Source organism: Pogoniulus pusillus, chromosome 18, assembly GCF_015220805.1.
Source record: "Pogoniulus pusillus isolate bPogPus1 chromosome 18, bPogPus1.pri, whole genome shotgun sequence".
Lineage (NCBI taxonomy): Eukaryota > Metazoa > Chordata > Aves > Piciformes > Lybiidae > Pogoniulus > Pogoniulus pusillus.
In genome coordinates, this window is record NC_087281.1 from 12,243,169 (window position 1) to 12,266,875 (window position 23,707).

A 23,707-nucleotide genomic window follows, 5' to 3' on the forward strand; every position below is an offset into this window, starting at 1 on the left:
AAGATCTGAATTTAGTGAACATATGCCATAAAAGTATACAATTATTATTGAAAACTAATAAGTATATTACTGTATGTAAATACTACTGTGTACTGAAATATTTAAGACAGTTTCCTGATATTGAATATGAACAATAAAGTGGGTTCACCAATCAACACTTAATAAATGAAATATTGAAAACATAACCAGGCTGTTCACAGACAGGACTTCCTAAGCAGTTTTAACTCTCATGCCAGAGAAAATATGAAGTGTGTATCTAGTATTTAAACAAAAAAATATATACTTTTGCCTCTGTCTTTACTTTTCCTGTATTGCTTACTATTGCTTATTGACATGAGAAAAAATAATTTACCAAAATAATATCTGTAATTTAATCCCACCAGATCGTGACAACACTTCAGAATATTACCAGTTCAAAACCTAAATCAGAAAGGCATATCCCCTTGACATAAAGTAGCTCCCATGCTACCTCTCTTAACTAGATGGCTGCTACAGAGAAGTTTGGTTCATAGAATCATAGAATCATAGAATCAACCAAGTTGGAAGAGACCTCCAAGATCATTCAGTCCAACCTAGCGCCCAGCCCTATCCAGTCAACTAGACCATGGCACTAAGTGCCTCAGCCAGGCTTTTCTTGAACACCTCCAGGGACAGTGCCTCCACCACCTCCCTGGGCAGCCCATTCCAATGGGAAATCATGTTACAATAGATGTCCTTTCAGATTACCTTTATTCCAGCAGAGAAGTTGAACACTGCCAACAACTTACAGCCTTATTGGGCAATACTTTAATTTGAAGAGTTATCTTACACTGAGAAAAGATTCCACATTTTATGACACTGTCCATTGAAAGCTCTCTAGAACAGTACTATGATATTTAAGAGGCATTCAAATCTTTGAAACATAACAGTCATTTCTGTTGAGTAAATATGGAGGAAAATCACTAAAGGTTATCTAGCATTTCAAGAACAAAAAGCCCAGGGTTACTAGTGTTACCTTGACAGGAATAGGATATCTATTAAAAAGAATTCCCTGTAGACAGAAGCTGTGAGCATAGATGCCAAAACTGACTCTTCGATCACCTTATTTTTAACAGGGAGTTTATGGAAATCATTATCAATGGATGCTGTTATAACAGATGGCCATTTTGCTTGAGAAAGCTAGAAAGTTTCCAGTGTGTTTAAAATCTAGACAGAAAATGTGTCAAAATTAGTTCAACCAATCCAGCTACAAGATAAGATATATAGGGCTGACTTCTAGTTTGTATCTAGTAGTACAGAGGGCATAGGAGAGAAACAGAACTTATCTCTTGTTGCCTGTGGGCTACACTAATGGTTAGAGCATTTCTGTTATTCCATGCCATGAGAAAATTTTCATTTATATGTACCATATCCTTCAGGTTTGAATAAATCATGCTTCTGTATCTTAGAGGATGTTTTATCTTAAATCACAAAGACAAATCTCCACGTGCATCATCTGCATGTCAATGGAGCATTGATTCATTAATGTCAGTGATTACAACGTCATTGTAAACTTAAAAACCAAGCCCCACACTAGTGAAACTCATCGAATTTAAAACCAAAACCAACCAACCAACCAAAACCAAAACCAAAAGCAAAACAAAAAACAAAAGCAAAACAAAACAAAAACCAAAAGCAAACCCAAAAACATCAGAATGGACATTGAGGAGGACACTCCTGTTTCAGCACACTTTATATTTATAAAGTGTTTATAGCTTAGGTCAGCTCAGAGGTGCACATGTGGAGGTAGCTATTTTTAAAGCTTCTGTTTTATCTTAAATCACAAAGACAAATCTCCAGGTACATCATCTGCGTGTCAATGGAGCATTGATTCATTAATGTCAGTGATTACAACGTCATTGTAAACTTAAAAACCAAGCCCCACACTAGTGAAACTCATCGAATTTAAAACCAAAACCAACCAACCAACCAACCAAAAGCAAAAGCAAAACAAAACAAAACAAAAAAGAAAAGCAAAACAAAACAAAAGCAAAACTAAAACCAAAAGCAAACCCAAAATCATCAGAATGGAAATTGAGGAGGACACTCCTGCTTCAGCACACTTTATTTATAAAGTGTTTATAGCTTAGGTCAGCTCAGAGGTGCACATGTGGAGGTAGCTATTTTTAAAGCTGTTGGGGGAATAAAGAAATATTTTTGATCTCTCCATCTGGAAGTGGTTTTAGAAATGCTATTTAGAGAGGCAATGCTGTCAAAGAACAAAGGCAATCCATTTTTCAGATGCAGGCCAATCTGTTAATGGCTGGTAAACAAATGGGATGGCTGCCAGTATAAATATTTACTTGGGAACAGAAGCAGCTTCAAAACAAGCAAAGGTTTGTCTCAAGAAGTTAATATGCACACTGCAGAAAAGAAGCATGAATGGCTGTGATCAAGTTGTCAGTGGAGCTCTGCATGTGAATTTCAGATACACAGGATCGTTTTAAAGACTGCAGTGTTTTTACAGGTCAGTAAGTTGATCCCCATGACTTTTAAAAGTTTCTCAAGTGACATTTAGTATTAACTGTTAGTAAGGCAAATAAAGTCCAGAAGGTTATTTGTACTAGAAGATCCACACAATCAGAGGAAGATCACAGTATCACAGTATCATCAGGGTTGGAAGAGACCTCACAGATCATCAAGTCCAACCCTTTACCACAGAGCTCAAGGCTAGACCATGGCACCAAGTGCCACGTCCAATCTTGCCTTGAACAGCCCCAGGGACGGCGACTCCACCACCTCCCCGGGCAGCCCATTCCAGTGTCCAATGACTCTCTCAGTGAAGAACTTTCTCCTCACCTCCAGCCTAAATTTCCCCTGGCGCAGCCTGAGGCTGTGTCCTCTCGTTCTGGTGCTGGCCACCTGAGAGAAGAGAGCAACCTCCCCCTGGCCACAACCACCCTTCAGGTAGTTGTAGACAGCAATAAGGTCACCCCTGAGCCTCCTCTTCTCCAGGCTAAACAATCCCAGCTCCCTCAGCCTCTCCTCGTAGGGCTGTGCTCAAGGCCTCTCACCAGCCTCGTCGCCCTTCTCTAGACACGCTCAAGCATCTCAATGTCCCTCCTAAACTGGGGTCCCAGAACTGAACACAGGACTCAAGGTGTGGTCTAACCAGTGCAGAGTACAGGGGCAGAATGACCTCCCTGCTCCTGCTGACCACACCATTCCTGATGCAGGCCAGGATGCCACTGGCTCTCTTGGCCACCTGGGCACACTGCTGGCTCATGTTCAGGCGGGTATCAATCAGCACCCCCAGATCCCTCTCTGTCTGGCTGCTCTCCAGCCACTCTGACCCCAGCCTGCATCTCTGCATGGGGTTGTTGTAGCCAAAGTGCAGCACCCTGCACTTGGAGCTACTGAACCCCATCCCCTTGGACTCTGCCCATCTGTGCAGGCGGCCAAGGTCCCGCTGCAGAGCCCTTCTGCCCTCCAACCCAGGCATTTTACAATCACAGCTTCATAGCAAGCAGGAGGTTTTCTAACAGTTTTCGAACAGTGTTATGTTCTTTAAAAATAGCCACCAACCACAGAATGAGAAATTTTCTCCTGTCGTAACCTTATATGGCATGTTTTTATCCAGAAACAGCTAAACCACTCCAAAATCACTTTGGCAAGCAAGAAAGTGCAGGACCATGACTGCAGAAATCCTACGGCCTCGGCTACGGCATAGCCGCGCACAGCTGCACAACGCATGCGCACACAGCGCTCACTGCTGCCCCCCTGTGTTTCATTGTCCGCACTGCAGGTCCGCGGGGACCTGGGGCGAGCTTACCTCAATACGCGAGAGGCGGAGCTACTTCTATAGCAACAGGACGCGAACCCACACATGCGCGCAGCGCCACAGCGACCAGCTGCCTTTGCACCTTTCGTTCCCTCCTCTCCCGCCCACGTCCCGAGAAGTTTCACTACCAGGAGCAGCTCCTGACCGCCCCTCTCCTGGGCAGCAGCTGAGCTTGGCTCCGTTTAGTTTCTCCATTGACATTTTCAACAACAAACCAAACGGGCAGAGGAAAATTAACTCTTTTTAATGTATAGATCCACGTTTTCTAACTGTGGTTTAAAACACTACGTCGCTCTACTTAGAATTTGCTTTCATATTCCACAGAGGAGATGCAGGGGAGGCACTGCAAAGTGTTTTTTTATATACACCATCATACAATCCTCCGATATCCAGACAAAATCGAGAGCTTTTTCTCTGCTGGAACACCTCCCACCACTACGTACAGGGTTTAATCTGTTTCCAGCCCCCTCAAGCACTTCCAAGCTTTTCAAACACTCAGGGCTGCAAGCACCCTTGGTGGGAGGCTGCCCCCACCCCTCACTCACCTGCTTCTCTGTAGCATCTCACATCCTGCCTTCCCCACAGCGTGGCATCATGGAAGGAAAGGCAGTGACAAGGACAGCTGACAGGTTCTGCTCCTTTTTCTCCATCCGAGCCAGGGACTTCCTGCTGCGTAAGAGTTGCACCTTCAGCGCACAGCTGAGCTTTGTCTGCTTTCCTCTTCTCGAGCAGAGCTGTTGCACAGGGCTGCACCTCTGACCGTGGCAGACGTTCCCCAGGGTTGACTACTCTGAGACCACCTTGCAGTCGGTGCATATAGCAGCAGACAGAAAAGACCATGTGGTTCCTAGCCTTACTGTTGTGAACAAGATGTAGTGCATGCAGAAGTTCCTAGTGGCAGGTACACATGCTACAGTTGAACACTTTTTAGGATTTAGGCAAGCTGTGAAATTTAAAGAGGTGTTCCAAAAAAGCAGCATGTAGAGACAAGTGCTCTAATCACACAATAAAATGCAAATACTAATCTCTAATTTTGGATTATTACTAATCAGTGCAACTGATACAGTCCCATTCTTTTATTTAATGGTACCTGAGGAAAGAGGGGAGGAGAAGACAAAAGGAAGCCATTGGCTCTGTTGAGATAGTCACACTGAAACATTAAGAGATCACTGTTCTCTTTAAATGCTCTCTTTTTGGACTATCCCAGACAGCACCATCCCAAAATGGCCATATGCCAATATGTCTCAGTGTTAAGTGCCAGAGGAAGAGGGTGCAGGTTAACTATACAATTATTTATTGCATTTCTCCTTGTCAAGGTTCTCCCTCACCTCAAGCAGCATTATTTATACAAAGAAAGAGTATGTAAATAGCTCATTAAATAATGACCTGAAGGACATGGATCACAAGCCACTTTGTGACACTCTGCCTGTATAAACTTTTTTCTCACTAGGCAGACTGATGCGCTGTGGAACATCCACCTCAGGCCCAAAGTCCCCATCCCAAACTGGGCTCTGTCCCTTTCAAGCCACATGAAAGATGCTTTGCTCCACCCTTTCCCCTTTCTGTAGAAGCCTACACAGACTGGAGGAAGCATCACTCACATTTAAAACCTAATGAAAGCAAATTAGAGCTTAGAGCCCACTTATTACCTGCAATTCACTCTTGTATTACTGCACTATAAAAGAACTTAAGTCTTGAATGGTGAAGAGATATGGGGAAGAAAGACAGGAGGAAATATATAAGCATGTATGGTGCAGGCTGCTACAAGGAAAATAAAGAAAATAAACTATTGTAAATGGTGTTCCCTAGGTAGGGAAGCTAAGACAATCAGCAGCTAATGAATAGTGATCAACACAGCAGGTGAGGGTGGAGTATTGCATCTATTGCAAGCTTTATTGACTCTACATACCTATGAAGTTCAAACTCACCTATATCATATTTCTGAAGAGAATAACCTATAAGGTGCTAAGAGAATCAGTTATTACCATTTGCTTTTATCTCACTACTCATTTATACAAAAGTCTAATACTTTTTCTACTTCAGGAGATAGGGAGGGAGAGAAGATCACTAATTTTGTGACAAGACAGTGGTACTGAAGGGGCAGCTTCATGCACTTACTTTCCTAAAGGAACAAGTAGCAGCCAGTACTTTTAGGCATCCAGCAGGGCATGCCCTATAAGCCTCTTTCTTCTGTGCATGTTACAAATCAGCCATCAGAGGATTAGGAACACCATATTGGCCTAGGTGTTAAAGCAAAATGTTTTCTTTGACCAATCTTAGACTGGGTAGAATCCATTACGTAACATTTACTCAGCTGCATAGTGAGAGCCCTGAACTTAACCCTGCCTGCCACAGCAGGAATACACATTCTCAGCCAAGTACTCACACCCTCTTTTCCTTTGGGAGGAAGGGAATTGCTAGGTATTAGGTATGATCCAGAGGACACTTGACTGAACTCACACATAATACCAGAGTAAAGAGAAGGACAATACTACCATTTACTTTTCCAGCCTGTTTTTTGCTTCATGCCATGACACTCCATACTACAATTTCACTTCAGGATCTGATATCACAATATGGTAAACAAAACTTTTCAAAATGTTGAAGGGATTGTCAGTTGGAACGTCTTTATTGTTCAAATACACCACACTGAAATAAAAATCCATCACATACTTTCTTTGCCATCTGTACCTTCAAAGCAACGTAACTTTCAACAGGCTGCATAGAAAAGCCAATCTCCAAAATGAAGTCAAAAACTGCTGAAAGGCATTTTGTGTCCTTCAGATCCTAGACTCCAAACAAGTTAAGTTTTCACTTGTATAAGGATTACATACATCTAGAACAACTCAAACAGTAGGGGAAAAAAAAACAATTTAGAACTGGTTACAGACTTTGTTGCCTTCCTTCATTCAGTGCAATGCTTTCGCTTTTCTAAGTCTTAAATAATGTGCGTCTTAAAACAATTATGTTAATGAAGTCTCTTAACTGAGACAAGGCATGCAGTAAGGGAAGAGTGATAGCCGGTCACTTCCAGGCTGCTTATCTACACTTTTGTTCTTGTAGACTAGCCAGTCACTGCTTAAGTTAAAAAGAGACGGAGTAGGAATGAATGCACCCAAGTTAAATGGCCTTTACAAATGTGTTAATATATAGAACAATACCACCACTTACAGTTCTGTTCACTGACCTCTGTTCTTGTTGGTTTGGAAACAAGTTTTGTCAAATCATCACAGGCCACTTTCATAGACTGTTAGATTAAAAAAGTTGGTTTTCAAATATTGCTTGTTATTTTGATGACTTAGTCTTTATTAAAAGGGTAGATACTAAGGTCCTATAAAGGCATCAAGACTTTAAATGCAATGCTTTACATTGCTGAATAGTACTTTTTAAAAGGCAAGATTAAAAAAAAAAATAATAGGCAGAGGACTCTTGGTGGGGTCATTCAGAATAGGTGTTTCTGTTTTATCCCCACTGTAATTGTCACAGCAGCTGTAGATGGCAACTCCTCCTTGGTTGTACTTCGGGACAAACGCATTCCCTGGCTTATTTCAAGTTAGATATTTAGTTCTTTTTCTCCATCCTGCCAAGAGAAGAACAGCTTTTGTAAGAGTGAATACTGAACTACAGCTGCTGTAAGAAAAGAGTGAATACTGAACTACCGTTGCTGTAAGAAAATCTGGACTTACAGTAGAACTTTAGGAATGAAAGACATCTGGCCAGTTATTTATGCAAAGGCAGGTCTGCCTGCTGTTTGCTCAGACTCATTTTTTAATTCACAGTTAAGGAGGCTTCATCCTCCTATAGGCTCCACATAGCTTTATTGGAGCAGAAGAGAGAAAAGCCATAATCCTGACTCGTCAGGATTGTCTGGGGCAGTGTCTGCACTGCTTGCTATACCATAAAGGTGTGAGACTGCTTGCAATCACATGCAGTTGGATCTACCCCATTTACAGAACAGTCACTTTAGAGGCATTTTGTTTGTTTTCTTTTTCAGAAAAAGAACCCCTCCACAGTTTTATGGATGTTTCTCAGGAGTTAGTTACCAAGATGGACACACAGACAAATCATAATACACGAAACAAAACCTAGAATAGCTAGCAGCTGCTGAAAGCTATCTGCATCCATGACCTTAAGTGCTGTCAGCCTTTTCTGTGTGGACTCCTCTGAAGCTTCAAAGGATGTGCAAGGCAACAAGTCATAGTTCAGCTTACTGACAAAAAGCCTGTTTCTAGGCTTGCAAAAGGTAATCAAGTTTATGACTTCCCTTTCTAAAAGGTGACTTGCCTGTATTTGATCAGTCGTCCTCCTTGAATAAGTTGTGCAACTTCATTAGTCAAGTGGCATGCAAAAAGAAGCCAGTTCCGTGGCTGCACTTTGTAGGCAAATCTCATGAAAGTCAAGGAGTAACAACACAGTGCTGCAAAACACGACAGATATTTAGCATGTTATTTTTGACACTGGCACTTTGTTGAGGCGTACTTTCTATACTTACAGAATATAATGATAAGTATCATGCTTCTCAGAGCTTTGAGTTTTCCAATAGTTCTACAGACTCATCCACACTGAGGATTCAATGAAGGAAAACAAGCAGCAGTGCTCATTTTGACCACACATGATAATCTACAGGGCTGCATCTTTCTAAAGTTTTTCTATAACAGAAACCCTACGAGGAGAGGCTGAGGGAGCTGGGGGTGTGCAGCCTGGAGAAGAGGAGGCTCAGGGGTGACCTCATTGCCATCTACAACTACCAAAGGGTGGCTGTAGCCAGGTGGGGGTTGGTCTCTTCTGCCAGGCAACCAGCCACAAAAGCAGGGGACACAGACTCAAGTTGTGCCTGGGAAGGTCTAGGCTGGGTGTTAGGAGGAAGTTCTTCCCAGAGAGAGTGATTTGCCATTGGAATGGGCTGCCCAGGGAGGTGGAGGAGTTGCCATCCCTGGAGGTGTTGAAGAAAAGCCTGGATGAGGCACTTAGTGCCATGGTCTAGTAGACTGGATAGGGCTGGGTGCTAGGTTGGACTGAATGATCTTGGAGGTCTCTTCCAACCTGCTTGATTCTATGATTCCACCAAAACTCATTTTCCTCATACGCTTTCCTGTGATGCAACTGAAGCCTTAAGTTTATTACCTAAACTACCTCAGCCAGAGAATAAATGTTAATCCCAAAAAGACATGATTTGTCCTATACAATTCTAAAAATTTCTAGGACAGAGTAATTTAAAAGCTACTAAATTACTTCAATATATTTCTTCCTAGGAACATTCTAAACAGACTTTAAGAGAAGGAGTTTTATATCCTCAGAAAATCATGAACATTCAGAAGCATTAAGGTTTGTTACCTGCTTTCCAGGAAGCATTTAAATACAGGAAATTACAACTCAAGAAGTCGCTAGTTTTGTGTAGTTCCAACAGGTTTTAAGATGAAAAGTAAAACTGGGAAATTAATTGCTCAAAGAAAAGAGCTTTTTATTAAGTACAGAACCCAGAAGATGGAAATAATAACAGTAGTAAAAATAAATGTACACACATGAACCTCCCTATATGTACTTGTGAAAGTTAAGGCAGTGTATCAGCTTTGCTGAACTGGGTAGCTGCCACCAAAACACTCTTTGTCAAACAGTTTCACTACACCAGAGACTAGTTAAACTAGTCTTCCAACTCAAGGAAACTGAATTACCCTACAAAGAACCTAGTGAGCATAAAGCTGTCAATTTCCTTAACCCAAAGGTATTTTGCTTCAGGGAGAAGAATTACTCAGAATTCAATTATTAACTGAGTTAAGGGAGTGACATAATGCAAAAAATTAAGCTACTAAGTGAAAGCTATCAGATTTTTGATCCTAGAGAAGTATTTAAACAATACAATTCAGAAAGAGACATCTAGACAAAACTATATGTTCCAAAAAAGGTGGAAAACATATGAAAGAAAATTTCATACTGTTAAGAGCCACACTAGCTTCTCAAAAGTAACTGCTTCAACTAAGTTAACCTCCCTCAGCTGCTTTTGCAAGCTGCAGACCAAGCATTGCCAGTTCTTCATTTAAGGCTCACACTAACCAGAAGACATCACTGTTCTTGATACAAAAAGTAGAGTTTGGTAAAGAGATGCACTTCTGAACAAGTGCATAGAGTAGCATAAGATACTGTTGTGGTAGGCTTGATGGGCCCAAAATAGGCCTATACATGTCCTGGCTTGCCCAGGTATGTTTTTCTCCTGCAGTAAACAAGGTACACAGGCTTAGCTTGTGCCTGCCTTGTGCAAGGCCTATGCTTCTCCCAGATTTGGGTAAAGCAAGCCTACGGCTTTGCCTAATATGGTCAGGCTTGGCTAACTGCCATTCTGATTCGCTGTTCTGTGTCCAAAGGGCAATTGATAAAAGAGATATGCAGGTAAACGCAGTGTGCTCTGCCATTGTATTCATGCCTGCTGTTGCTTGCTGCCATTGTTTACTGCCTTATTGTTTGCCTGGAAACTCCGCTACCGCGAGTTTACCAGGAACAGGCTCTAAACGCCTCCACATGATTGGCCTGCATAGCCAGTGTGACATTGTGCTGAGACTGCACATGGCAAGACATCCTGCCTGCACCTGAAAGTCTCCTGCTACAACTAGAAGTCCTGGAGATACACAGATTGTCCAGAGGAGATAGAAGACAAGGTCAGAGATTGTCTGCCTCCTTCCCCCCGAAGCCTGGAAAGAATCAAGTCTCAGTGGCAGACAAGACAGAGTTCCCTGAAAGCATTTGGGCACTGTCTGGGACTGTGGCTAGCCCCTGCGAGTCGAGTAATAATAATTTTGTGAGTAAATGCTTAAAAGCCTCTTTGTAATTCTCCACTGCCTTCTGCCATGAGCAGAAAGAGCTCCTTGAGCCCATCTAGTGGGCAAGTGGTATATTGACTGCAAGTGGCATTTGACCACAGGAATCTTCTCTTCCGGTTAATTAATGTTTAGATATTTTGCTGGTTATTACTAGATCCACTTATTATCTGTAGAATGTTTCAATGACCATGCAAGAACCTGAATATTATTAAAATTAGTGGTGGGGGCTGGTGAGAGTTCTGAATATCAACATTAATAAACAAGATTAATTTTGGAAAAAATATAATATCACATTAATTAATTTCCCCTTCATAACAGATACCAAAAGGACTATACTTAAGAAATGAGCTGATGATCAAATCTACCGAGATTCAAGACATGCCTCCATCCCCTCAGATTACTGGAAAGCCCTCTGAATGAGCTCTGCAACTTCTCAGTATTTCAGTTTTCAAACGTTTTCTGAATTTATTTAACAAGACATCTGGTATCTGTATCTGCTTTGAACACAAATCTGCAAGCAACTAATAATACATGACTGCTTAAAGGACAGAATCTGTGTTCTGCAAGTCAGTTTATTGATGAGAAGTTTGTCTTGAGTCTTACCAAATGTCATTCGGCCACTAATGATTTCTGGAGATTTCTTCATGTCATTAATAGCAGCAATAGGAAGTCCCCAGTTGGCAACTGGCCCCCAAAAGTGCTGTAAAGAGGGAAAAGGAAAATACAGTTACACAGAAACACAGACTTCCTGCAGTTTTCTTATAGCTTCCCTTAGCCACATGAGGCTTCATAGGATAGGGTTATGGGTAACATTCCAAGCTAAGACAAAACTACTTATGATTTAAGAGAAATAAACTAAACACTTTTTAGCAGGATCTAGTTTTCAGGATGGAAGGAGGAACCCACTCTGAATCTTTGTACACTGGAAAGGAACTACTGTAGACCACTGAAATGCAATTTTGTGTAATGGGAGAAGTTCTATCTGTACTGCCATGAAGCCTTTGATACAATCCTCCACATCTTTCTCTCTGAATTGGAGAAATACAGATTTGATGGGTGGACTGTCAATAATGAATTGGTTGGATGGTCATATCTAGAGGGTAATGGTGAAAAGCTCGATGTCCTGATGGAGATGAGTGACAAGTGGTGTGTCGCTTCGGGGTTTGCACTGGGAACAGTGCTATTTAGTATCCTCATCATGACAGAGAGAGTGGGATCAAGTGCACCCTCAGCAGTTTGCAGATGACATCAAGCTGAGTGGTAAAGCTGAAACGACAGAGGGATAATGTATCACATGCAAGGACATGGACAGGCTCAAGTTGGCCTCTGTGAACTTCATGAGGTTCAATGAGGCCAAGCGCAAGGTCCTACAGTTGGGTCAGGGTAATTCTTCATATCAGCACCCTAACTCTGACCTGTAGGACCTTGCACTTGGCCATGCAGAGGAAGACTTGTGGGTGCTGTGCAATGAAAAGCTGGACATGAACCAACAATGTCTGCTTGTAGTCCAGAAGGCAAATTGCATTCCGGGCTGCATCAAAAGAAGTGTGGCTAGCGTATCAAGAGAAATAATCCTGCTGCTATGCTCCATTCTGGTGAGACCTCATGTGAAGTACTGCGTCCATCTCTGGGACTCTAAGCACAAGAGCATAACCAAAGCTGGGCCACAAAAATGGTCTGGGGCTGGAGCACACCTCCTGTGAGATTAGGCTAAGACAACTGGGGTTATTCGGTCTGGAGAAGAGATGGCTCCAGGAAGGCTTTATTGTAGCCTTTCAGAACCTAAAGGAAGTATATAAGAAAGATGGGGACAATCTTTTTAGCAAGGCTTGTGACAGGACAAAGGGTAATGGTTTTAGACTACACGAAGGTAGATTTAGATTAGATAGAAGGAAGAATTTTTTTTAAATGAGGGTGGTGAGACACTGGAACAGGTTTTCCAGAGAGATGGTGAATGCCCCTTTACTGAAAACATTAAAGGTCAGGTTGGTTGGTAACTGAGCAACCTAATCTAGTTGAATATGTCCCTGCTAACTGCAGAGGTTTGGATTAGGTAACCTTTAAAGATCTCTTCCAACCTAAAACATTCCATGTTTCTGTGATTCTTTACCTCAGCTATTATTAAGCAATCCAATAAGAATAGTCATATAATAACCTCAGTTTTACAGCTTGAAGAGAACTAGATATCATTTCTTTCGTATAATGCTCCTCAAAAGAGTAATGAGAACACCAGGAATTCCTGAAGAGCCACTTTCATGTTATGCTGAGAACCAAGAAATGCTCAGTAAGTACCTTCCAAGTGCTTACATCATCTCTTTGAGGAGCAGAGCCATGCAACCAAACCGCTACCTACAACTTCATCTGCAATAGCTGAAACAACTTTGTGATTATCAGCTTTGTGAAACAGCTCAGTGATTAGACAGATGTAAAACAGCTACAGGTGTGTAAACAGAAGTCAGAGACAAGTAGTAAAGAGAATCAAGTCAGAAAAACTGCTGCAAACTCAGTTGGAGAACTATAGTCTACAAGGCTCTAAACTGAGTGTCACAAATCCTATTTCTACTACTGTTTCAAGTGACAAGGCTTCAGTAGAATTCTTTCCACAGAAACAGCAGTCAGTGCTTGCACCTACTTGCTAAAGAACTTAGCCAGATATGGCAAAAGAGATGCACCTTGCAAGAAAAAGCTTTGCGGGTACCAACTACATCCATTCTTTTTTTTGCTTCCTCTAACTCTAACAATGCAGATATTCCAATGACTTGGAATTGTCAGGTGAATATTTATGTTTCTGGCAATTTTAATTCCAAGATATTATTTTGACGGTTTGGATACTAGCATGTAACACTACAGTGAGACTAAATGCCACACTTGCTTCCTGCAGGTTTGAATTCCAGTACAAGAATCTTACTCTCACTTTTTTTCCTATACTTCTTAAGTTGTTCACACTGTTTTGATAGTTTAACCTTGGTACAAATGTGCAAAACAACATAGTATTTTTGCAAGTGTCTACAGAACATGCATTGGTCCAAACTCAGTATTTTGTAGACTGCAGTAAATGCATTTGTTTACTACGTTCCTACTGACAGGAAAATTTAAGTCTAATGGTTAAAGCCTCGCAAGCACATCAGACAACAAGGCATAACAGAAAAGTTGCATGGCTACATGGTATTTACACTGTTAGTGTAAAGGAACATAACTATTACACCACTTACAAATAAGATGTGGCAATAGAACAAAAATACTCGCACATCTTAGGGATACCTTCTGTAAAGTAAATCAAGTCAACTTAGCAGTTTTACTTAACCCAGCTGTCATTAGAACATAGATAAAAAATACACTATAGACTGTGGACCACTTCAAGCTCAGACTGTGCAAGCTGAAGAATCAGTTCACATTCCAGCAGCACTGCTGCAGTGCTTTTCAACTGCTGACCAGGTAGGTAGATTTGGAACTCTCTCACTTGAGATGGTTATCCAATTTTAGGTGCTTCCAAACAGGCAGCCTTTTCATGATTCCACACACCATAATTAATCTACACCTGTACTGTTTATCTTTGGTCTACACAGAAGATAAGGTCTTCCACAACATTATGAGTCACAGTATAACAGGCATAAAATACCACTCCCAGTTTCAGAAGCAAACTGAAAGAGAAGAAAAGTTCTTAGCCAGAGTTAAATGGTACTACTTATTGTTTGAAGTAAAGCTGGTTGAAAACAAGCCAGGTAGTTCAGTACCAGTATTGTCGCTACACAGAAGAGTAGCTCCAGATCAATCTGATCTCTTTAGCAAAGGGTATATAAGAAATGAAGCCCCCTTAATTTTGTAGGGATCACTTTACAAGACATCCTGAAGGAGCTAACGTTTAGTCACCTTAATCTCACACTTCTGAATAAGTATTACTAGTGCATCACTCCTGAATGTTTGCAATATGCTTTTCAGATGTAGGCAAGGTCGTATCAGCACTGGGGCAAAAAACTGCACATTACTGAGGTTAGGGAGAACATGAAACCAGGAATCCCCTCTCTTTTCTTACCGTACTGTTTAAGTGGGTCATCATCGTTTTCCATTCAAAAAAACAAACATGGAAGAAAAAAGAAAAAGATTTGTTAGTTTCTTTCATTATTAACACAGAAAGAAGTGTACACAAACATAAAATAGGTAGAAGTTGAGAATGCTGTCATGTCAACCTTGCTCAATGCAAAGTGTTTAAAATAGTATTTATTTCAAGATCTGTCATTGTGACAACTGTTTGCTGCACAAGTATCTTTTTCCTAGCAGGATAAAATCCTATTACCATCTGTGAAAGAAATTTGGCTTTGCAGACTTCAAAGCCTCCAAAATCCCACCCCAGCTACTTTAAAAGGATGCCAAAAGCCATCCAGGTCTGTCATGACAAAGCTAAACCCTTATGGTTCCTCTGTGGATGTTTTGAAGAAGCTACCTGGAATTGTTTGTACGTGCACATAAGTAGGTCAAACCAAGCACTGCCACAGATGTTACTGTCACTAAGTTCAGGCCAACTGTGGCTGTAACAAACACAAGCTATGACAGAGTGATTTGCCCTTGGAATGGGCTGCCCAGGGAGGTGGTGGAATTACCATCCCTGGAGGTGTTCAAGAAAAGCCTGTATGAGGCATTCAGTGCCATGGCCTAGTTGACTGGCTAGGGCTGGGTGCTAGGTTGGACTGGATGATCTCGGAGGTCTCTTCCAACCTGGTTAATTCTATGATTTTCAGTACTCCAACATGCAATTACACTCTATTTGTGTATGGGGTCATTTAAGTGATTGTAGAGGCACGGAATTGTTTCTATAATAATTTAGTACACTGTTTGAAAGCTAGACAATAGCATATGCTTAAGCCTCTTTGCTATTACACCTTTTATAATGCTTCAGAACTTTTAAATATTTCCTAACATGGATAGTGATAGGGCTCAGTTCTGAATTATGACTTATAAATAGCCAGCTACTAATAGCATACTGCTGACCAATTGCTGCTTATCTATCGCTGCTCCGGGTCACAGAACACTTCATAACAGTCTCTTATGCTGATTTCAATCTTCTTAGAGAACATTTTACAAATAGGTACAGTAAGGGAACATCCAGGTCTACTTAGGAATTGACACTGGATACACATTTCAGTTGAGTCTTTGTTACAAGCCAAGGACTGCTCAAGACCTCAGAATGGCATGGGTTGGAAAAGACCCTTAACCGCCATCTGGTCCAAACGCCTGCAATAAGCAGGGACATATTCAAGTAGATCAGAGTTGCTCATGGTACCAATCAACCTGACCCTGCAAGAAAGGGGCATCTATCACCTCTTTAAATACTTAACTACTGGAAGTTGGCAATACAATCTCCCCAGAGCCTTCTCTAGGTTGAACAATCCTAGCTCTCTCAGCCCATCTTGATAGTGTTCCATTCCTCTCAATTTTTGTGGTCTTCCTCTGGACTCAGTCCAACAGATCCTTGTCTTCCCTGTACTAAGAACTCCAGAGATGAAATATGCTTTGTTAGAGTGTCATTAACTAGTCTAACCATTTTGATTTAATTTTCTTATTAACTGGATTGCAGCAATAATTAACTGATGTTTACAACACAAGTGTACACTTTGTTTTTTTCATAAAACCTTAACTAAACAAGGTCAGGTGTCTCTTGGTACAGTGTTTTTGTGCTAACAGTTCAACCTCCATTTTTAATGTGGAAGTTGTTTACACACAAGTGAAAGTCTAGAACAGAATCAAACTGACCTTATTTTAAGAGAATAGGCAGTTTTGCCAGGCTGCCCTTGCATTCATGTGAGACTGAACTGTTTCTATGCTCCAAGAAGAGGCCAGATCAAAGTCAGATTTTTCCAGAAGCAGGAATCCAGCCCCCAAGTTCTGCATCCATCACAGCTGCAGACACACCCTATCTAATAGCAATGATAACACAGCAAGTGTACACACCTATTCCTGAGGTGACACTATTCTGAGATAGTAGTTTACAAGAACTACATTCAAACCCTGACAAAGGGAACGCTTTGTCCTAAAATTTCCAGAACTGTGGACAGCAGTTGTTGGGTTTATTCACTTAGTCTGCATCTGCTTTCTGTGTCTAGACATCACAAGAGAAACCAACAGCTGATAAATACCTTCTACTATTCTTACAATCGATTGCAGAAAGGCTGTATTGGGGAAGACTTACTTTTCCAATGTTTTTTGTTTGCATGTATTTTCCTCATACTGGAAGTAACAACATTAACAGGTCAATGACGATCCCGCAAATACAGATGTACTGTCACTGTCTCCCCCACACTGCCATCCTCTTAAGTGGAAAGTGTTATCTTCTTTGGAGGATTTGGATTGTTCATTTTTGCAAGAGTTAGACTGTTCAGTTCTCAGAGCACACAAGATGCCAGCAGGCACTGTGTCCTTCAGTTTCTAGCACAGACCAGTAGAGGACATAAGTTCTTACACCCTTCTGTTTAAAGTTTTACCAATGAGAACCAAAGATCAGCTAATTCTAATCATACCACTGACACCCCTTCTTTTCAAGTTCATTTCAACTAAAAGAAAGGTCCTAGACAGCTTACATCAACACAAGTGCTCAGGCTTTACAAAGAACAAACTACCTAGCTATTTCCAAGCCATCTACATTAACAGAGTCACTACTTTTGCATTACTGCTGAGTCATCAGGAAAAGTTATTTCAGAACTACCCCAAAAGACAGCAGTCTGTTTTTCTACCAGAAGACTCTGGGGCTCCTTGGGATTCATTAAGTGACTATAGTCATTTAAGCTTCTATAATAAGATGTCTATAGTTGCCTATAGTGGCCTTCTCCTTCAAAAGAAGAGGAAAACCATCTTACTGAATGGTTTTTCAGAAGGCAGTGTTTTAAATCGTTAAGATAGAAAGTAAATGGACTTGGCTGCCTACAATCTGTAGCTTAGATAATAGATGATATTTTTAGGATCTATAGGAAGAAAAAGTGAAACTTCAAGTTTCATACACTAATCAGATAGTTTTAAATTAACATTACTGCTGCATTTCACAAGAAGCGTGAAGATCTACCTACAGTCTTACTACGCTTACTTTGAAACATTAAGACACTGTTAGGGTAAAATCTATATTTACATGATTTACAGTTATTCAGACCCCTATTAATCACCACTTGAGAGAAGCCAGATTTGAAACTGGCAGAACATGTAATTATTACTGACAGTTTTAAAGGCAATTTATCTTGTTTCTTTGTGCAAGATCCAAATGCTAACCCATGATGTAATGTATTTCTCATGGCAGATATCCACCTAAGGAAAGCATCCTGCATTCATTACATTTGCTTTTGTGTTTTCAAGTTATGAAGCTCAAATATAAGCTACTTATTCCTATAGATGTCTACGAGTTTTCATTGCCCCAAGCCAAAGCAATAGAACATTCAATTTCACTGGTTTGGGTGACTACAGTTATTCTATTTAGGGTCAAGCAATTTAAAGCACAACACTGGTATTGCAAACTGTCTTAATTCACCATTTTCCACAAACAAGTTTCACATTTATAAAGCAGTGATTAGATGCTGGTTTCTAGAACAGATACCATAGCCTCAGAGCTTTGAGGAAATTCTTGTGTTGTGAGCCAGACAAGAGGGGAACTTTATTCAGGATAAAGTCCTGCATTCTAGGGAAGCAAGAGCCTTCAGGAGGGAATGTAACAAGATAGAGCAATAGCCTCATATCGATAGCTTGTTTCAAGACTAGAACTGAGATGAAATAAAACTGAAAAGGCTTATTTCAGCTACCTTCTCAGCCTTTGGTAAAGCAAGAGATACTTCTAGCAAGTAACTATGATGGTGTTAGGAAGCAGCTGCCATCTCCTCCAGAATTTTGCTTGCTTTTTTAATTAAGAAGCAGACTGCTGTTTTACTGCACATTTACATGCTTCATACAACATCTGGTACAATTAGTTGAAAGTTAACACTCAAATGCATCTATCAAGCTTATGCAGTATCTTTGAGACTTCCAAAAGGAATCTACATAGAAGTTTACTCTGAGTTTTCATTGTTTTGCTTCAGGGATGTTCTCTTCCTGGTCACATTTAACTCATCATTTTCCCTGACTGTTTCTGTGGAATTTGATTTTGGAAATGCCAAACAGACCCTTCTACTTATGACCTTTTACATTCCCTTTTCAGGCTTACACCACCTCTTGCTACTTTAACCCACTTTCTCAGATAGAAAACACATACTGCTACCTGCTTGCTCAATATGAAACATTAGTTGCGATAGACATAGGTTGAAAAGCAACAGCTACAGTGAAAGGTTGCTCAACCATCTTATTGGAAGTGTCCATTTTCTTTTGTTTCGTTTTGTTGTCTGCAAAGGAAATTTCAGCCTGACTACTCGAGACAGTTCCAGTACTGCAGTTAAACCAGGTTCAAGTAAGTATGCCACAACTGTACCTTCAAGACATTCATGTATTTGCAGTTCGGCGCCATACCCCTTACCACAACACACAAACTAAAGCTTGACACTAGTATTGAGCTGTCTGGCAGGCGACTTAAGCTACACTCCCAGAAAGTGGGGCTCTAACAAGCCTCTGTAAAATGCACCTATTTATAAATATTCAGGAGATCCAAGTAAAAGGTCTTAAGACTGCATCTGCTCTCAAGATCTCTTCCGTCCACGACTGTGCAAAGCTCTTTCTGTCCTTGTTGCAGGCAACGGTCAGTGTCCATGCCCCCAGCTTCTGTGCCTTCTGCCACCTCTGCCCCCTCAGCGAGGGCCTGCGCTCCGCGCTGGAAGGAGCCGCTGAGTTTCACAGTCGGCCGAAGAAAGGACATCTGCCGCGGCAGTTTCAAACTGCATAGCTTCGCTTCAAGGTCAAGCCCGGACTGCCCGAGGCGGGGTGAGAGGGAAACTGACGGCCCTGACAGCCTCCATAAGCCGAGCTGACGGACGACAGGAGAGCATTGGCACCGCAATGGCAAGGCGAGCCCCGCACCCTCACCGCCCCCACGACTACCCCCTTCGGCATCTCCTCGCCGGCTTCGCCCTTGCCCGACGGGAGCTGGAGATCTCTCGGGCTCCTTGGCCGCCTCCTCTCTCCGCTCAACCGCCGGAGAAGGGCGAGCCCGGTAGAGGTCAAAAGACGTCTCTCAGCCGCCGCCGTCTTAGGCGCCTCAAGGTTGCGGGGAACGGGGGCGGATGGGTTAGGAACGCCGACCCCTGCCACTCGCCCGGATAGAGCGGCGGAAACGGCAGCCAGTGACGACACTTGCTCTGAGCTCACCTCATCAGGTAGTCCCTGAACTCCTTGCTGCGTACATAGTCCACGGCCTTGCGGGCCAGTGCCCCCGCCATGGCAGCCCTAGGTGGCAGGACGCACCCAAACTGCCCGCCCCGCGCACTGACACCAGCGGCAGCAGTGACAACTCACACCCCCCGCGCCGCCCCGGCACTCGCTTTACGGCAGCGCCCGCGGCACCGCCCCTGCCGTCACCACGGTGCTCTCGGCTCCTATTGGTGGCGGCGGCCCCACCTCCCCCTCTCCCGCTCCGAACCCGGGGAGATGGGCATGAGGCAGGGGAATGCAGCGTGCCGTAAGTAACGCCGCAGGAGGAGGGGTAAATATCCCAAGTCACGACGAAGAGGGCTGCCACCGGCCCAGCCGCCGCCATTCCTCTGCAGCCCGCAGAGCGGAGTCGCGCGGCGGCTTTCCGAGCCGCTATTGGCTGTAGGGCGGAGGCTACTGGCTTCCCATTGGGCCGCTGTGCGTCGCTCCGCCCCCTTCAGTGGCGCGGGTGAAGGGCGCCGATGGGCGGCGGCTGTCACCGGCCGGGCTGTGGGCGGGCGTGTGAGTGGGGTACGAGGAGCGTGTGGGTATGCCCCCGCGGCCCCGCCGGTACGCGGTGCTACTGTGTGGCCGCTCAGACTCCTTCCTGTTCGGCTGCCCCTGGCTTGGGTCCACTCAGCCCCGCGCAAGGCCACTGTCCGACCCCTGCAATTGCATCTCTAAGAGTAGGGCGAAGAGGGCGTCCTGCTTCGGGGGAAGCACCCGTGTCAGCTGCTGTCCCGCCAGCGGCAGGCTCGCCGTGTTCGCCTCCCGGTTTGCCTTTACCCGAAGCACCCGGGGAGCTGAACGGACCAATCTCAGCTGCTTTCTCCGACAATCACTTTCCTGTCACCACAGTGGCTGAATTGAGTGAAGACAACACTTTAAAAAGCTGCTAAGACAAGATAGAAATAAGAGGGCCCATGAATACTTAAGTGCTTTATTTATTTATTTAAAAAGATACTCCTATAGTGGTTTTAATAACCTAGTTTATGGAGTTTGATTTGCTTTTTGGATCTGGGCATATGGGGTCATGACAAACCACTGTAACACTTCAGCCTCTGTACCTGAAATGGTCTAAGATTCCATCTCTCACCAGCACTTTCTATTTCATACCTAAGCAGAGGTTACTTATTCAGAAGGGAAGATAAACTCTAACCCCGCTAATACTACCTCCATAAAACCTGGGCTGTACAAACCAATATATGTATGTGAACTACTACTTTTATCTGTGCTCAGTGCACAGGAGATAGTGATAATGGGTGTTTATCTCCTCTGCTTTTCAAATACATGTAGTCGCAGTTTCTACAATCTAGAATTGGGCTGACAGTGCAGTGCAGAGTTTACCTATGCTCTGCAAGAAGGCCTGGAGGCTACAGCTGCTTCATTTTCTGCTTCCCTTCTCTCCCCTGTAGGATCTGATGGGGCAGGGGGAAAAAAAGGGAAAACAATCTGCAACATTCTCTACCTGATCGCTTGCTTGAAGAGCAGCAAGTTTGAAGGAAAGGATTGTGGATACATATCCTTTAGTTTTTCTATATCCACAGCATATGATGTGACACCACAACCTAGCACCCAGTCCTGTCCAGTCACCTAGACCATGGCACTAAGTGCCTCAGCCAGTATTTTCTTGATCACCTCCAGGGATGGTGACTCCACCACCTCCCTGGGCAGCCCATTCCAATGTCAAATCACTCTCTCTGGCAAGAATTTCCCCCTAACATCTAGCCTATACCTCCCCTGGCACAACTTGAGACTGTGTCCCCTTGTTTTGTTGCTACTTGCCTGGCAGAACAGACCAACCCCCACCTGGCTACAGCCTCCTTTCAGGTAGTTGTAGATAGCAATGAGGTCACCCCTGAGCCTCCTCTAGGCTAAATACCCCCAGCTCCTTCAGCCTCTCCTCATAGGGCTTGTGGACTATGTCATGTCCACATAGAAAACAGCTACTCCTCTTGTGTGAAAAGCATGTAAAGTTTATACAAGTGGAAAGAGTACACTTTGATTGTACATGGAAAGATGACCCCTACATGAGTAGGACTTCATGTGTGTGGCACAGTGGAGCCATGGAGCAGCTGAACGATGTGGCTTTTATGTGAGGAGGCTGCTCTGATTCCTCAGTTAGTCACACACAATAAGATAGCCAAAATTGCAGCTAAAATAACTTTAGCCATCTTCATGCTGCAGTATGTGTAACAGAGATGGCTAGACCTACCTGTGTTCTTAGTATTATGATCACTGAGCTTTTTGTGGTTTATTTTTCTGGGGTGAAGTTTATTTCTACAGTTTTCTTATTTGATTGTGCTTCACATGAGATAATTACAGAATCTATTTTTAAATATAAAAATATATTGGTAGAACTGTTTGTAATAAATCTTTTTTTTACCACATGGAGGAAGAAAAATGTGATTATCATTTTGATTCTCGTTTTAACTGGAAAAGTCTGTCGAGATCATTGAGTCCAATTGTTATCTAACTACCAAGTCTAGTGCTAAAACATAGAATCATAGAATTATAGAATCAACCAGGTTGCAAGAGACCTCCAAGATCATCCAATCCAACCTATCTATGTCCTTTTTATTCACAGATTCATAAAATGGTTTAGTTTGGAAAGGACCTTAAAGATCATCTAGTGCCAACTCTCTGCCATGAGCAAGGACACCCTACCTTAGACTGGGTTGATCGAGACCTCATCCAACCTGGCCATGCATGCTCCCAGCGAGGGTTCATGACCTCCCTGGGCAATCTGTTCCAGTGTCTCACCACCCTCACTGTAAAATATTTCTTCCTGACATCTAGTCTAAGTTTACTCTTCTCAAGATCAAAGCCATTCCCTCTTGTCCTGGAGGCTCAGGGGTGACCTCATTGCTGCCTACAACTACCTGAAGGGAGGCTGGAGCCAGGTGGGGGTTGGTCTCTTCTGCCAGGCAAGCAGCAACGGAACAAGGGGACACAGTCTCAAGTTATGCTGGGGGAAGTATAGGCTGGATGTTAGGAGGAAGTTCTTGCCAGAGAGAGTGATTGGCATTGGAATGGGCTGCCCAGGGAGGTGGTGGAGTCACCATCCCTGGAGATGTTCAAGAAAAGCCTGGTTGAGGCATTTAGTGCCATGGTCTAGTTGACTGGATAGGGCTGGGTGCTAGGTTGGACTGGATGATCTTGGAGGTCTCTTCCAACCTGTTTGATTCTATGATACATTCTATGATACAAGCAGCAACCCTAGTAAAAAGTCCCTTTCCAAGCTTTGTTGTAGGGCCCCTTCACATGCTGGAAGGTCACTATTCACAGGTTACTTCTATTTCCAGTTGGCAATGCAGATAGCAGGTACTGGGCTACAATGATATAGTGATCACCATTTAAAAATGAACCTTTAAAACATTATTTGGTTTAGCCTTGTAAAAATATCTTTTCTTAAGTAAAAAAACAAAACCCAACAAAACAGTGATAACAAATGGTCACATTTTTAAAAGCCACAAAACACCAAACTGCTGTGTCTAATATCACATCACTGCACTGATGGTATCCCTGAAGCAATTGTTGATGTTTATCTTGTATTTGGAAAGGAGGGAATGACATCTGCTGGTTCAGGCAGGTGCACTCTGTACTTTATATTGCTAAATCTGGTCAGCTGGGGTAAGAGAGCTTCTTGTAACACCACCTTGCAACATTCTCCTCCTTCACTCAGTAGGGGAAATCTCTGTGACAGTTTGGGTGATACCTGTTCTCCCCCCACTCTTATGAAATCACCCAGACTAGACTCAGCCAAGCTGGAAATTAAGGAATGAAGCTT

At 42.8% G+C, this 23,707-nt stretch overlaps 1 protein-coding gene across 1 annotated transcript; it reads right to left on the reverse strand.

Moving 5' to 3' along the window:
• Positions 1-6,409: 6,409 nt before the first annotated feature.
• Positions 6,410-20,039, reverse strand: MPC1 (mitochondrial pyruvate carrier 1). The gene is made up of 5 exons (XM_064158412.1): positions 19,876-20,039; positions 14,645-14,648; positions 11,215-11,311; positions 8,084-8,216; positions 6,410-7,379 (listed from the first exon to the last, which is right to left on the reverse strand). Exons 1-5 carry the CDS (start codon positions 19,944-19,946, stop codon positions 7,361-7,363), a joined length of 324 nt encoding a protein of 107 aa, XP_064014482.1. The 5' UTR covers positions 19,947-20,039; the 3' UTR covers positions 6,410-7,360.
• Positions 20,040-23,707: the final 3,668 nt, after the last annotated feature.

What these genes read in the sequence shown, in the direction of transcription:
- MPC1 (XM_064158412.1), bottom strand. Translation starts at nt 19,946, where the DNA reads ATGGCGGGGGCACTGGCCCGCAAGGCCGTGGACTATGTACGCAGCAAG. An exon ending in TAGTGGCCGAATGACATTTG is followed by an intron (nt 8,217 to 11,214) that starts GTAAGACTCAAG and finishes CGTGTTTTGCAG; the next exon opens with CACTGTGTTGTTACTCCTTG.